At 41.2% G+C, this 14,907-nt stretch overlaps 1 protein-coding gene across 4 annotated transcripts in view; it reads left to right on the top strand.

Annotated features, from left to right (window-relative positions):
• The window catches only part of SLC4A11 (solute carrier family 4, sodium borate transporter, member 11), a 101,041-nt gene that overhangs the window by 64,414 nt on the left and 21,720 nt on the right, over positions 1-14,907 (top strand). For all 4 annotated transcript variants that reach the window (XM_014936020.1, XM_014936019.1, XM_014936018.1 and 1 more), the window contains 5 exons: positions 7,252-7,377; positions 8,209-8,322; positions 9,220-9,352; positions 9,663-9,736; positions 14,352-14,601. In XM_014936020.1, the coding sequence (XP_014791506.1) occupies positions 7,252-7,377; positions 8,209-8,322; positions 9,220-9,352; positions 9,663-9,736; positions 14,352-14,601 (697 nt within the window). The remainder of the gene's footprint in view (positions 1-7,251; positions 7,378-8,208; positions 8,323-9,219; positions 9,353-9,662; positions 9,737-14,351; positions 14,602-14,907) is intronic.

Below are 14,907 nucleotides of genomic sequence, written 5' to 3'. Positions count from 1 at the left end.
CCTGTTGCTAAATCCTCCTTTGCTCAAGCCACGGTGTCCCAGCCTTCCCCACTGCACCTCTGCTGAGGCCATCTCCCTTGGAGTTGGCATAAGAAGATAAGCTGCATACCTGAGCCTCATTTTGCAGATGAGTGTTCTAGTGCAAAGCCACCTTCCACAGCAGCTTAAGCTGGAGAGCAGACATGAGCAGGGTATGGATGTAAGTTCTCCACTACATTTCAACAAGGATGGTCACCACCAGCAGAGGAACAGAGCAATTGGCTGTTGGCTGCTTGGCTGAAGGAGATGCTGTATGTCTGGGGAAGTTGCCAAGTAGTTGCTTCCCACAAAGATCCAGCTTTGACTAGGAATGTTTTATCTACCACGATGCATTTTGCAGCTAGTGGTATCCACTCTGCTGAGAAGAATAAAATGGGATGAGATGCTGGCTTAGCACAGTGTTTGAGTGCTGGATGCTTTCTCCAGGTGCTTTGTGACTGCTGGGAAGAAATTGTTTTCAGGAGGCTTGGGGTGAAAGGAGAGAAGGCTCCATTTGAAGTCAAGCTAATGCTATGTTCTCTGGGAATTGAGGGTATGTTGGGGAGGAAGGGGGACAAGAAATTATTTTCAGGGTAGTGGCAAGGAGCCTGATCAAACAGAAAAGTATTTCTTGATGCTTGCATCATTGGCACCAGATCTGGTAGGGGACTTAAGAGCCTAATCTGGACACTTAATTTACATTGCTGTTGCTTTGTAGGGCTGTCAAAGTCTAACTTTTCATTATAAAGGGATACTGGAGCACTTCAGAAGAGAAGTGCTGCAGGACTACTGTTTAGGGAGAAGCATCCTGTGAGGACCCATGTTCATCTCACGACAGAGTACTATCTGCTTGATACTACTTATGGCTGTCAGTGTCCTGAACATAGCAGGTTCACAGGCACAAAAGCATCATACAATGGTCCTGCAGCCAATATTGACTCTCAACAGATTTGGAAATCTGGCTCTTCCTGCATCCAAATTAGCCTGTGCGTGCTGCCTTGCAGCCCTGGGGCTGTCAGCTCTAGCCAGGTCCACAAGCTTTCCATGAACTGAGGTACATAGATCGGACTTGGCCTAAACGAGGTGCCAGGATAGTCTAGCTTGAAATAATTGTTCCCTTGGTTGTATCTGCTCTGAGTGGTGAAATAATGTCATAGTGAGGATCTAGCACTACAAACATTCAGAAAAAGGGTTTTGGTATAAAATGCAAATCTATGTTAAAAAGTGCCAGTGCATTGTTACACAGTTTCTGGAAAGTGGAAGGGGCAGAAATGAAGAACTACTGCAACTCAAATATGAAGTACTCACCTTAGGAGCAGTTTTGCCCTTTCAAAAAAGATATGGGGAAAAAGAGGACTTTTAAAAACCTATATATATTAGTGTGCGCCATTTCTTCCCAGAAACCAGAAATTAGGATGAATTCTTTAAGGATATGTGTGGAATGAAAACCAGATGGAGCATAAAGCATCTGCCATAAACCACCAAGACCGAAGGTGATCAGGAATGTGAAATTCCTGGACCACTCAAAGCAGCAGTGTACCAGAACATTGGGGATTTCAGCTATCCAAGTATCTGCACTCCAGACAACCACATGTGCATCATCAAAGAACCCTGAAACACAAAGATGCCTTTTTTGAATGGTTTGAGTCTCTAAATCCTCAATCTGAGAAGCGTCCTGGGGTTTTGGTTTAGACAGACAAACTGATTAAGGGCAGGGTGATAAATAATAAGGCTTTTGTAGGGCCAGCAAGTGTTTTGTCAGTTGAACTTCTGTGGGATTGGTCTTTGCATGCTGTGCAAAGCTGGACATTAAATTACCCTTAACCATCATGATTTGGGAATGAAAGGAATCATCTTTCTCTTTTTCCTTTTTTCCTCCAGATTAGGAATTTGTCAATTTTAGTTCTGTTTTGGGTTGTGGAACTCTTGTGCATTTTACTGAACACACAAGCTTACAGGAAGTTTTCTAAACTCTTGATCCAGGACTTTAGTTATATGGATGGCTTGTAGTAGGTACCTTCCAGCAGCAGCATCTGAAGTTGAACAATTGGATTATGCTGAATTTAAGAACACCTGTAAATTTCCTTTAAAGTTAGGATTAACACAATTTGACATGTAGTCTCCTCTTAACGATTACAACCTTGGTTTATGGGATTATATTTTCTTTAAAAAAAGTTTGTACAGAACTTCAACCTGATCTTGTCCAATAGGTTCAGAACACACGTGTCAATATTGTAACTCTTGAAGATTCAGTTGAATCATAGGAGCTTCCTGAATATCTGTTATTTTGAGGCTGGTTTGAATGAAGGAGGGGATTCTGCCTGGACTCAACTATGAGTTTCCTGAAACCTCTTGAAGTTGCAAACCTTATTCTTCAGTGTGTATTTTCTGATACGGTATAGAGGAATAAACACGAATGCAGTCCTTGGAGTGCCCAGGAGGAAATTTGAGGTGCCTGAGGTTTTTATGGCAGAACATAGCATCAAAACTTGCCGTATCCCTTCATCTCTTGGGAGGGAGGGTGAAGGGAAGGGAGGAGAGCTGAGATTTATTCTGTCTCCGCCTGTTTTCTTTGACCTGTGTCCTTGGCACACTGCCGTGGTGGGTGGGTAGTTCGGCTGGAGATGTGGATTCCTCCCTGTCCTTGGTCCTGCAGAGGGTCCCTAACCAGCTCCTGAGAGTAATGCGAGAGCATCTCCTGGCAGCATCCTCGGGATTTGGTGGTGGTGTTTTGTGGGAGGGAGATCTCCGAAGTTCCCTGTAATGCAGGCGTGCTTTGAAGGAAAGCTTGAAGGCACTGGAAAGATGGGATTTGAAAGTTTTGTCTTACTGTCTAGGATGGTACAGAGCTTAAACCTGCTAAATTCTTGACTGCAGATTGGCTGTGGCACGTGCCAAATCTTCAACTTTCCCACCTGGTTGCATTGGCCACCTTGTTTGGCAGGATTGCATTCCTGAGGGAGGAGGAAAGATAAAGGGATTGCAGACAGGCTTTTTTCCTTCTCTTCAGTGCCTCTACTGCCATGATGGTGTAGCTCCTACATCACTTTGCAGCCCTTCATTCTTAAATATTGCCTTGGTGTAAAAGTTAACTGGCACTTTTGAAGACTGACTTGTTGGATACCCTGGGGCATCATGACCTGGGTTTGCAGCAATGATGCTTTTGGAGTCTCTGTGTCAGTGGTGGATGGAAATGCATTAAAGATGCATAAAAACATCTTGCTTTTTCTGTAGATGTTTCCTTCCAAGAGACTAGCACTTCATGGGAGATAGGCTGAAAGAAACAAGAGGAGAAGGGAAAGCTCCGAGTCCTTGATTTGTTTCTTCATACTTCTCTCTTCTGAGCATATGCTTGGCTTCTGTGCTCCAAAATCAGTAGGAGTGGATTTGCTTTTCCAGTTATCTTCTTAGTCTCACTTGTACTGTGATTTACTCTTTACAGGACTTCAGGGAAGATTCATCTTCTGTTCACCTTCAGAAAATTGGGCACAGTCCAATAGCTACTAACTTAAATGAAAGCCCAGATTGAGGACATTAACAGATGTTTGTAATGCTTTGAGTTTTTATGGTGCAAAAACACTATGAACAGATACCTTTACTGTGTGGTTTTTGCCATTGAAAGGTGATCGATTTTTTTTTTTTTTTTTTTTAACTATAAAAACTCCCACACTATATGTCATTAACAACCTTGAAATAGCTTCTTGCAACACTACTACATAAAGGATAAACAAAGTCCTTCTTTAGCAAAAGGATACAGACCTAGCTGTTCTGATTGTTTTATACACTGGATTGTTCATGGCATTCTAACATATACTTTATTGCAAATTAACAGAACACATATAAAGTTTTAATATTAAAAAGATTATCAAATAATCACTTGTCAAAATATTTTGAGAACTTAGTTTTCCTGCTTTGTTCCTGTCATAACTCAAAATTTTGCAGAGATATATTTATAAGCGATAGGCTGCTAAATTCAAAAAATGTTCATAATCCCCAAATAAAATTAAATATTAATAAGTGACATTCCATTTTGTAGCTCTCATCTCTGCAGTAAAACATAACTTCTCCCATTTTTACTTCGGCTACTTAAGTTGTAAGTATTTTCTACAACAAAATTGTGGGCACTCGTTTTTTTTTTTTTTTTTTTTTAAATTAGGGTTTTAGTAGACACATCCCTTGTGGCTATGCTTCAGATCAGTATAATTAAACTTGTTTTGCATTGGATATTTCAGGAATTGGAAAAGAACATTAATAGTCAGACATTTCATAGAATGTCCATCTGTCTCTATTTTAATTCAGTAAATCTACAATTAGTAGACTTAAGGAGCTCTAGTCCCAGTCTCTCGCTCATTAACTTATTGACACAGAATACCAAGGAAAGTGAGGGCAGCAATGCTGCAGCTTTCTGTGAAACTCTGACCTTGTCTTTTAAAAACTATGACATTTCAGAAATTCAAGCAAGTAAAATAGAGCTGTCGTGTCAATGAACATAATTGCTTCCCGTGTCAATGTGTAGATGTACCTTAATTTCAAGGGATTGCTTCTGTAATAGTCAGCTGCTCAGATTTCGCAGCTGGACTGAGAGTTCTTTTTCTGCTGCAAATTTACACTGTGCAGTTGGAGTGACACATTTTTCAAAGGCTTTATGAGCCTGCCGCAGATGAAATAACGCAGCCCACCTTCTTTTAAATAATGTCAGTTCCTGGGTTGCAAATAGACCCTGAAAATGTTTAGCCAGATGTTGACTTTAAAAAGGCAAAAGGTAAATTGTGGTTAACGCTGGATTTTGGCGCTTGTCTCAGGTGAGTCTGTACAAGGAGGCAGTATTTACTCGTGATTTTAACTGCAATTAAAGAGTGATTAATGATGTTTCTGAAAGGGTATGTTTAATCTGATGTAGTCATTGTCTCCATTATGAAGTGAATTTTGCTGCCCACCAGTAAGGATTCTTTGCTTCTTGGATCTCATGTGGCTGATTATGCACTAAAGAAAGTACTGATTCATACTGGAGGTCTTCGACCCCCCCCCTCCATGATGTGACATAAGGATCTCCATGATCAGCAAGGACTCCTGCTGCTTGCCTTGAAGGATTAAAGCTGAAACTAAAAGCTACGTGTGAGCTTGTGTGATGCTCTTCAAGGCTTCTTCCTTCCTCCTGCCCTCTCATACTATATCTACCTGAAAGTTTTTTTAGAAAGGACCTTATCACTTGCATAGCTTTCTCTGCTCACCAAATGAGCTGCTTTTTTTTAAATATTAGTTGCTTCTCTGGTCCAGTTCCCTGCCCTTGAATGATTTCAAAGCTTTTGAGCATTGTTGCCTCTGACCTTTCATGTTGGAAAGACTCCTTTGTCCAAAAAGCAGTATTCTGGAGTGGCAGAGAACAAGGATATGACCATCTCTACTTATAAAACTACCACTCGGTCTGCTGTTGCCCTGCCCAGTCTTTCCTTTTCTCTAAAGGTCTCAGTCATTTGGGAGTGTGAGGTAGGAGCCTGCAGCTGTTGGACTCAAGATCACATGAGACAGCTTCATCTGCAAGAAGTAAATTTCAGGCCTTTTGGTTGCCAAGCGTGGTCAGGAATGCGGTCTGTGTTTTCTGAATCTTCACAATAAATTAACAGCAATCTGCCTTGAAACAGCTGGTCCTGTGACTCCTGGAAGGTCAGGCTCATATTTGCATGTTTGAGATGTCTCTTATCAAGTTTCAGCCCGTGCCCTTTTTTTGAGGATGCTGAAAAGAAGTCCTGTTTATGTCTGTTCCTCTCATGTCTGCGAACAAGAACTATCACAAGGTGTCCTTTTTCATGCATCTGCCTGTTCATTACACATCATCTTTGATTTTTGGTTTTTTGCATCCTCCTCCTGTCCTTATCTCTGCACTGCAAATGGTGCAGAAAAGAGATGTTAGATAAGATTCCAAGTCATTGAGTGATACTTTTTTTGTTGTTTTTTTTCATTCCAGTGATACAGTTAGTCTGTTGTGGCAATGTCCAGATTTTCTCACTGTTGCATCAACAGCCTCTGATGCAAAGCCCTCCTTTCTCTGATCCAACTGATTGGCTTGCAGCTCCCTCAGCAAGGGACTTGATGGTAGCAAAGGCCAGATGGGCATTTGGGAGCTTAGGGGTCCATGCCTGTGTGGGAGTTTGCTGCTCAGGAGGCTTCTAGAAACAGGAATTGGGCAAATCCAAGGTTGTTCAAGTGTCTCGCAGTAGTGGTGTCCTGAAGGTTGGTGGCACATGGTTGAAGGTTGTTTCAGGGTGGTTTTTTGTTTTTGGTTTTTTTTTTTTTTTGGAAAGGCCCTCTCTGGTGTAGCCTTTCTGAAGAGGCTGTTCTGTAGAAAAGCTTATGTTCTCCTCAAGCAGTATCAGCTGTTGTCATCTCTTATCCTTTCTCTTGTGTGATATGAGCTCACTGGGGATGGACATCAGCCTGAAAACAGGAAAGGGAGGGGAAAATACTTCAGAGGCCCTTAAATTCATATTATGACACTTTAATTCTCTTTCTGGCTGCTGTTGTTTTGGCCTGGTGTTTTTTTTCCGATAGAGATGAGAACGGGTGAGTGGATGGAAAAGGGAGAAGCCATGCTTTCAGAAGGGCTTTTTTGAAGCAAAACTCTTAATGTACACGTTCCTGACCTCTTCTGCTATTTGTTCTTGTAGGTCTGCTAGCATTAGTTGGCTCAGCATATCATATTATTGATTCAGGCTTCTAACCTCAGTTTTCTGCCTAGGGAAAAATGAAGTGCTTCATTTTTTTTCCTGCCCGAAGCATCAAGAGTTGCAAAGATGAGTGATCATTGTGAAGCTCATTTGGGGCATAGCCTAGAATACATATAAAGTTGGTATTAAAAAGGCAGGGAGTGGAGGGTTTATGAACACTAAACTTATGGCTTCTGCTTTGATTGTCTTCCAAGCTTTTGGGGCTGGCAAAACTGAACAAAAGGCTTCTAGTATTTCCTGTTTTGACGATGCCAGAAATGTCTGTTGAAGCAGTCTGGTGGTGTGTTGATGCTGCTTCTTCTGATCCTGGATGAATAGAAGAGCATGGTTGTGCAAAAGCAAATGTTAAATACGTACCTATACATTTAAGATTTAACTGTGTATTAAATTTCTACTTCTGCCTTTCAGTGTTAAAAGAACTAATAGTACATATGGCTGATGCAAGTAGGGTTTCAATGTTTTACAAGTGGGAGGTACAAACATGACTTTTTGTTGTGGTTTACACTAGGTGTTATTGGAAACAACAAAGCTATAGGAAAATACATCACAACTATGATCTTTCTGTATTTTGCCTGCCTCCTTCCATCTATTGCATTTGGGTCACTCAATGATGAAAATACTGGAGGAGTTATTGGTAAGTTTATCACTTTTGTGCATCTGTTATAGGATTCCATGTATTCAGGCTGAGTAGCTCTGATGACAGGAAATTCAGATAGCTTTTATTTGATGAATAGAACACCTCTGAAGGCTTTTCTAATTGTCATCTTCATGACTCGTTCTCAGAAGACTAAAAAAAATTGAATGCTACTGTGGATGGTATCTTCTGACTTGGGCTGAAACAGATATATACTACTGTATTTTTAAGTGATGCTCACTTTATAACTACGTAGTTATCTGCACGCTTTTCCTAGTACAGGCTCCTGTGCTTTTGATCTGAATTTGATTGCCAGTATCCAAACCACTGATATAGCTATACCAAAAAAGCAAAGCTGGATGATGTATTCTGTCCCAGTTGTGGCACAGAAGCAGTTCATACTGCTCTTTACAGTTCATAGGAGTCTTAGTTGAAATCTTGTCCTGAAGGCCTCCACAAACACTGTTGATGTTTTTATAGCTGTTTAAAATAAAATAAATGTAAAAAGACAAAATAGCACCCCCCTCCCCTCCAAAAAAACAAAGCTAACCAACAAAAACAACACCCAAACCCTCAAAAAACCCAAACCAAACAAAAAAGTCCACCCAACTTTTATAGTTTAACATCTGGGAACCTGATGACAACCTAAATTATTGGTACAAGTTTGCTGGAAAAAGGTCACTTTTTGCTTTCTCAGTATCTTACCTCTATACTCTCTAAGCATTGCTCTTACTTGTTAGTAGTTGGCTTCTACGCCCTGTGAATGCCTTTTGTTCAGGGAGGTATTGGTTAAAAACACCTTTTGTTTCTATTCTTCCTAATTACTCTTAGATGTGCGGAAGACAATCGTCGGCCAGTGTATCGGAGGGCTGCTTTACGCGCTCTTTTCGGGGCAACCTCTAGTTGTGCTCCTAACTACAGCTCCTCTGGCACTCTACATTAATGGTAAGTCTATTAAATTTATATAGCAGGGTACTGATGTGATTGCAATTAGTGAAATGGGACCTCGTACAATAACGTTGCAATCCTGTTTGAGCTTTAGATGTGTTTGTTTAATAAATCAATACTAAAGGGCTGCTTCTGGCTCTAAGGGTGAGAGGAATCACTTGATTCAGGTTTAGTTAAAGTTGGTTTCCAAAGGAATCATCTTTGCATAAGAAAAACATTGTTTGAGAATAAGCATTTCTTCTGCTTCAAGGAGGAAATCTTTTTTGTCTGTTTTTTTGATGTGGCTGCATTTAGCCAACTTGAAGATAAGCACCGGAGACAAAGGTTTTTTTGGTTTTTTTTAATTGGTCTTTTAAGGTGTGATCAACAGCTTTCCAGTTATTATTAGCTTATTATATCAGCTGCAAGCTGATACTACTGAGCCAGAGGTGTAAAGGAGCAAACTCAGTATCTATAGGAGCAATCAGGTGGGCTATGAATAGCTTGAAATGTTTAAGACATGAAGTTTTGTCCCCAATGCAGTGACTGAGTACACGTGGTGCAAAAGCGTGTATGAGATCCCTTGCTCAACAGCATCCCAAAATGTCAACAAGACCAAATGCCAAGGGCTGATTTGCATGGCCTTGATCATTAGGAAAGATGCTTTGAGCTCTGTTGGAGAAAGTTTTCCAAATGTTTCTCCCTGTTTCTAGTGGAGAAAAGGGGAGGGAAGAGGGCAATTTGTGTTTGTCCAGTGTTCGTAAGGGAGTCTAAGACCAGGGTTTTAATACTGTCTGCCATAAGTGCATTCCAGTTAAGTCTTGAAATTGGTTCTTTTTGCCATCAAGCAGGTGGGAATCACAGGGTGGTAATGACAAAACTTTAATCTGACATGTGAATGCTTCATTTTTGCAGTCATCCGAGGAATCTGTGATGACTACAACTTGGATTTCAGTGCTTTCTATGCCTGGATTGGATTGTGGAACAGCTTTTTCCTTGTGATGTACTCCCTCTTTAATTTCAGTCTTCTGATGAAGCTCTTTAAAAGGTAGCTATTTTCAAGAAGTCATATTTTGATCAGATTATTCACCAAATGGAAAAATTATACATTCCACAAGCTCCTTAATTACAAACTTGCTGCAAAATGTATTTTGCAAGATGAGGCTAGTATCATTTCAGCTTATTGTTCCAGCTTGAAAGAAGCTTTTAAAGATTCACTGGGTTTTGTTTCCTGTGGTGGAATCTAACTAAAATTGGTATATTTTCATGTAAATGCATGAATGTGCTGATTTTCCTTTGAATGGAGCTGAATGCAGACTCTGCTAATGACTGTATTAATTCCTGGGATTTTTCCACAGGTCAACAGAAGAAATAATTGCACTTTTTATATCCATCACGTTTGTACTTGATGCCTTCAAAGGTATTATTAAAGGTAAGTCTTGCAACGATGTTTTTCAGTGCAGGTCTCTGCTTTGCTTGCTTGTCAAATGGAAATACAAGGCTGTAAATATGCATGATGTTTGCTTGTTCCATGTTCATTCAGGGTCTTAAGGGGGGAAAAATAAGCATGTAAGATTGAAGGACACCTGTGTCAGCAGTTTACCTGGATGTGTGGAGTTTCTATCAGCTCAAATTTCAGTTAGCTGAGATAAGATTAGTGTCTTAACTTAACAAATAGAGAAATCGTATTAATGTTGCTGTGAAAGTCTTCTGATACTGGTCTATTTGAATGGTCCTGTCAAAAAAAAAGTCCAATTTAAACACAGTGCATCTTGACCTCTTTCCTTGCCACATTATTAAAACTACATGGAGGGGAATTGAAAGATGGGTTGGGATTACCCATTCTTATGTGAGCTCTGAGACCCTTCTTTCATGACAGTATATGGACTGGAGTGTCTTCCAGCACACTCCTAAAGCTGTTCTGCCCTTTCCAGCCACTTGGTCCCATTTCTGCATTAAGTTCTATGTTGAGTATCCCTGAGCAGCCTTGGATTTAAGAAATTTCTCTGGCATCTTTCTTCTTCCTGATCAGGATTGGCAGGAGGTATTTGTGAAGGTGAAAGATGTTAGCAGAAATGCCACGTGGCAACCTTTCTGTTCCATCCAGTGAGGAGCTGGCCAAGTCTACAGTCTTTGTTTGTTAGGACCTATCGTCCAAGAGCCATGAGCTTGGGGTATGCCCTGAAATCCTTCAGGACATATCCAACAACACTGAGCACATCCCTTGTTTTCAAGATCCTCAAGCTTGGCTCATTATGGTATCTTGCATGCAAGAACACCTTCAAAGAGCAGGTTTGACACTGCAAAGCAATTTGTAGTGAGGTATTTTCTTGCTTCATTGGGAATCCTTAATTTGGCTCCTTGGGCATATGCTTTGATTGTACAAGCAGAGTGGGGTTTTTTTCTCTGCAGAACACCTGCATCTTTCAAATAACCTGCTTAGACAAACCTTGGTGAAGGAGAAGCTGTTCTGGGATACTTAGCTTTCTCCGTGTTAGCCATGTAGCTGTGAGCTTTGCTTAATGTGTGCTGTTAGTCCCCTGTTCTGGAGGCATGAGGTAGTCGCCCTGTGGCACTAAGGTGTGCCTCAAGAGACTCTTCAACTGCTCTGTAAAAAAAATAGCAAATGCAAATATTCACAGTAGTTCTGTAGCAGAGCTGATTTCCCATAGCAGGGGAATGGGGTGCAGCTTAAAGGTAACAGAGAGCATCCATTGATCTCGGCTGCCAGACTTTCAGGTATATGCAAGTAATACTTCAGAGTACCTCAGTGGGCACAGGACAGCATCTTGGAAGTTAATTAGTGTAATTAGTACATTAGTGTAATTCTCCCTTGTACATGAGAAGGACTGAGTTTATTAGGAACAACGGTAATAAAATCAAATCAACAGTCATTTGCCAGCTCATGTTTACTTGAGCTGCATCTGAGGGTCTTTGGTGCATCAACAGATGGGACCTTCGGTCCAGCTATGTTCGGAGATGCAGGTCACCAATGCTGGCAGACACAGACTTTATCCTTGACCTTATCAGTGCTCATATTTAAACACATGAGACCAGCGCAGCTCACAGCTGCATGCTTCTCTGTTGTCTTCTGCTCCTGTTTTGCAGCAGGAGATGATGGTTGCTGCTGCCATCTCCCTCTCCTGCTCAAAACTTCAGTTGAGCAGTTCAGTAGGAAGAGTAAGTTGGTACCACACTTAGATGCGTCCTGGTAACAACTAGCCAGCAGACAGGGACTTAGGGCCTTTGTGAGTGCCAGGGAACATGCTGCTTTTGGTCACATACGTTTTCCTCAGTCTGTTCATAGATTTTATTTTTATTATTATTTTTTTTGCAAGCTACTCGTAGATGTGCAGGAAAGAAGGCGGGGGGCAGGGGTGTGGAGGAAGAAGGATGCGATACTGTACAGAGGAATCAAGCCATGTGTGTTTGCACTGTTCTGGTGACACTGTTTTTGCTGTGTGGCCCAGCCACTGAAGCTGTGTTTGTTTGATCTTGACATCTGCACTCTGCAGGAAACAGCGGTGAACCAGCTGAAGCAAACAAAACAAGTTAATATTGTTGAAGGGAACTTGAGTGTGCATTAGGCTTGTGAGTGGCTCTGTTTCGGTGAGGGCACCACCTGCTTTGCTACGCTCTCTGCATGTGGGCAGCAAGATTCATTTGGTTCTATTATAAAAGCAAACTATAAATTTGCAGGAATAAAATAGTTTATAGCAAGTACATGGTGCAGGATGAGAACCTCTGGCTAGCCATCTTGGCATAGTCTTGTTGCTTTAACTAAATACAAGAGTGAAGTAAAAGCTTCTTCCCGTATATCCAGGACTGAGTGGAGCAATCCTATCTAGTTTTGAAGTGGGTGCAAATTGGACTGTGGGCTGAGAGGTAGTGTACATAGATGCAGTTGGGCTGTATGCAGGCACCAAAGATGTGCTCAACCCTAAATGTATTGTTGCAGTACAGCCAAATGTAGAAAACTGAGAAAAATCCTCGAGACTCCCCAAAACCTAACTTGTTTCATATTTGTTCAAGTCTACATCTTAATACGGAGGCATGCAAATACAATTCTGCAACTATGCAGAATGTATATGCTGTCAGTTTATCATATGTTTAGTAATTGTGCATGTCTCTAGGACTTAAAAATATTTAGAGTCAGCCAAGATGGTGAGCAGGCTAAAAGCCCTGGCCAGCTGCTAATCTCCAGGAAATACTACCATAATCATTTTTGTTATGACAAAAGTGTCCTTTAATGTTCAGAGCCGGAAACTGCAAATCCTCCAACAACCTGTTCTGTGCTGGTGTGGGGGTCATAGCAGTGCTCTGTGCCTCAGTTTACCATTTTGCAAAGCAGGTGCGGGTGTCCTGCCTGACTTTGGACACAGCTGTGAGGATGGAGGGAGGAAATGATAGCAGAGCCTCTTCCGTAGCACGCGATGCAGAAATATGCAGCGCTAACGGAGGTCATAATTGCTCCTTACTGGGGGAACCTTTCTCTTGCTTTAAAAGTGCAATGATCTCCTCATTTCCAGATGCTGCTGACAGCAAATTGAAAGATTAAATCTTGAACTATAAACCTTCTATCCTCTTGAAATTTGTATACAGAAGTATTGAATGTGAAGTAACTGGTCTTTTCTCTTGTGACCGTCATGCCCTATTGACCCTATCCATTTGATGAATGCTTGGGCTCCTTTTAAAAGGTGGTACAAGAAGGGTTATTAGCACTGTTAAAAAGGCAGCATAGCTAAACGTGGGGCATTTTACACTGGGGTGAGCTCCAAAACAGCAGTAACACAAAAGCTGTGCTTTGGCCAAATTCAAGGTGGTTGCAAATACCAATTGTGCTTTGCAAGAATGCTTAAAGTTTGTTTTCTCGTTTTTTCAAATACTTAGAATTAGTTTGATTTGCCTGCTTTCCCTGTACCTGCTGCAGATGGAAAAGCTGAGGTGCTTGGGACTTTCAGAAACCTGATTACTATTTGGGGGTTAGGAGGAACATTAGGAGGAGCATTATACCCTAAGTTTCAGATTATTGTAATTTTTTTCCTAAAGAGGGTGGTCTTGACCTACACTTTTGAGTTTCCCCGTGCAAAGTTTGAAGGGGTATTTTGACTAAAGTGAAGAAAAGTACGGGAGCTGACATAGTGGTTTCCGTTGTCTTATATCTTCCCGTTGGTATGAAGGAGAGCTGGTACTGCCTGCTGCCATCTGATCACATAACATGGGAGTACCAAGGCTGCAAAGCCCAACTCCCGTCTTCCTGTTTCACTTGTTCCTTGTGGCACCTCATGCTCTTGTTCCCCAAAGAGGTGGTATCATCCCAAAACCACGTTTATATGCTTGGAGCCAGCAAATGCCATAGAAAGTGGAACACAGCTGTCTAAATGCTCAAGAGCAAGAATATATTTACAACTCTTAATTATATAAATGTCTCTGAGCTGACCATATAGAATTATGGACAGTTCCAGAGGCATCACAGGGTGTTTCACTTGTACAGGTTTATTTCAGATGCTCTATAACACTATTTCAGTTTGCAGTGTAAATTTAAATGTTCTGCCAAGTTTTGCATATCGTCAACACTTATCATTAAAATCTGGACCAGCGTTGGAGGAAAAGTAATTACAGTACACTTTGTAGCACACTTAAGGATCTGTGCAGCCTGGCTTCTCTTAACTTTTTCAGATCCTAATGGGATTTGTTTCCCAGGCTGCTTAAAGTAGATGTCTATATACGTGTATAAAGAGCAGTGATTTCAGTGTCGGGAATGAAATCGCATAAATAATCATCACTGGAAGTCCTTACAGTTCAAATGTGTTGCTTTAGATCATTTCAACTTTTGCCTGTTAAGTGAAAAATAAATTTATAAAGCACTGGCTTCATAAGAGAAGCAGCTCTCTTGAGTTCTTTTCACTGGTTTGAGGGGTAGAGCTATAAACCTGGTGAAGCATAACGTTACTACTGCATGATCAAGCAAGAAAGAACCACTTTATTTTACTTGCTTTGATTGTCACAAACCTGTCCTAATGCTTGCCTGTTGGTTGTTTATACAGTTTTTAAGAAATATTACTACCATGGGCGCACAGGAGACAGTTACTTTGAAAAAGCACGAACTGATGCTATTCCAGGCCTCGGCATCAATACCACCTTCTTGATGAATTCATCAGTGAGCAGATCCATGTCCCTAGAGAATCAAACAGGCACGCATGATGTGCATTATGGACGTGAAACTGCCGTCCTTAGTCTCATGTTGATGTTGGGTACCCTTTGGCTTGGTCATACGCTCTATCAGTTTAAGAAAAGGTGAGTTACTTCAGTCTTAGAGCTCAGACTACTGATTTTTTTTCATGTTACCTGTGAGGAATCTCTAATGGTTTAGATCTCAGTTTTGTAATCCAGAAAAATCAGATGGAACTCTTCCATTAGTGGTGGTGGAAGCCAAAGCCAGAGATGAACTTGGCTGGCCACCTGGAAAATGTTAGCAGCAGAACAAAATGTTTGGTCACTGGATGATGCTCTTCCGTATTTGGTTTGGCGTTGTAAGTGACTTTTTAGAAACCTTTGGGTGAGCCATGTATTGCATGTTGGAACTTTTGTAATTCCCCCCAA

The sequence above is a fragment of the Calidris pugnax genome, unplaced genomic scaffold (assembly GCF_001431845.1).
Source record: "Calidris pugnax isolate Ruff unplaced genomic scaffold, ASM143184v1 scaffold14, whole genome shotgun sequence".
NCBI lineage: Eukaryota > Metazoa > Chordata > Aves > Charadriiformes > Scolopacidae > Calidris > Calidris pugnax.
The sequence above is the reverse complement of the archived record's forward strand: the minus strand, read 5'-3'. Positions and strand labels throughout refer to the sequence as shown.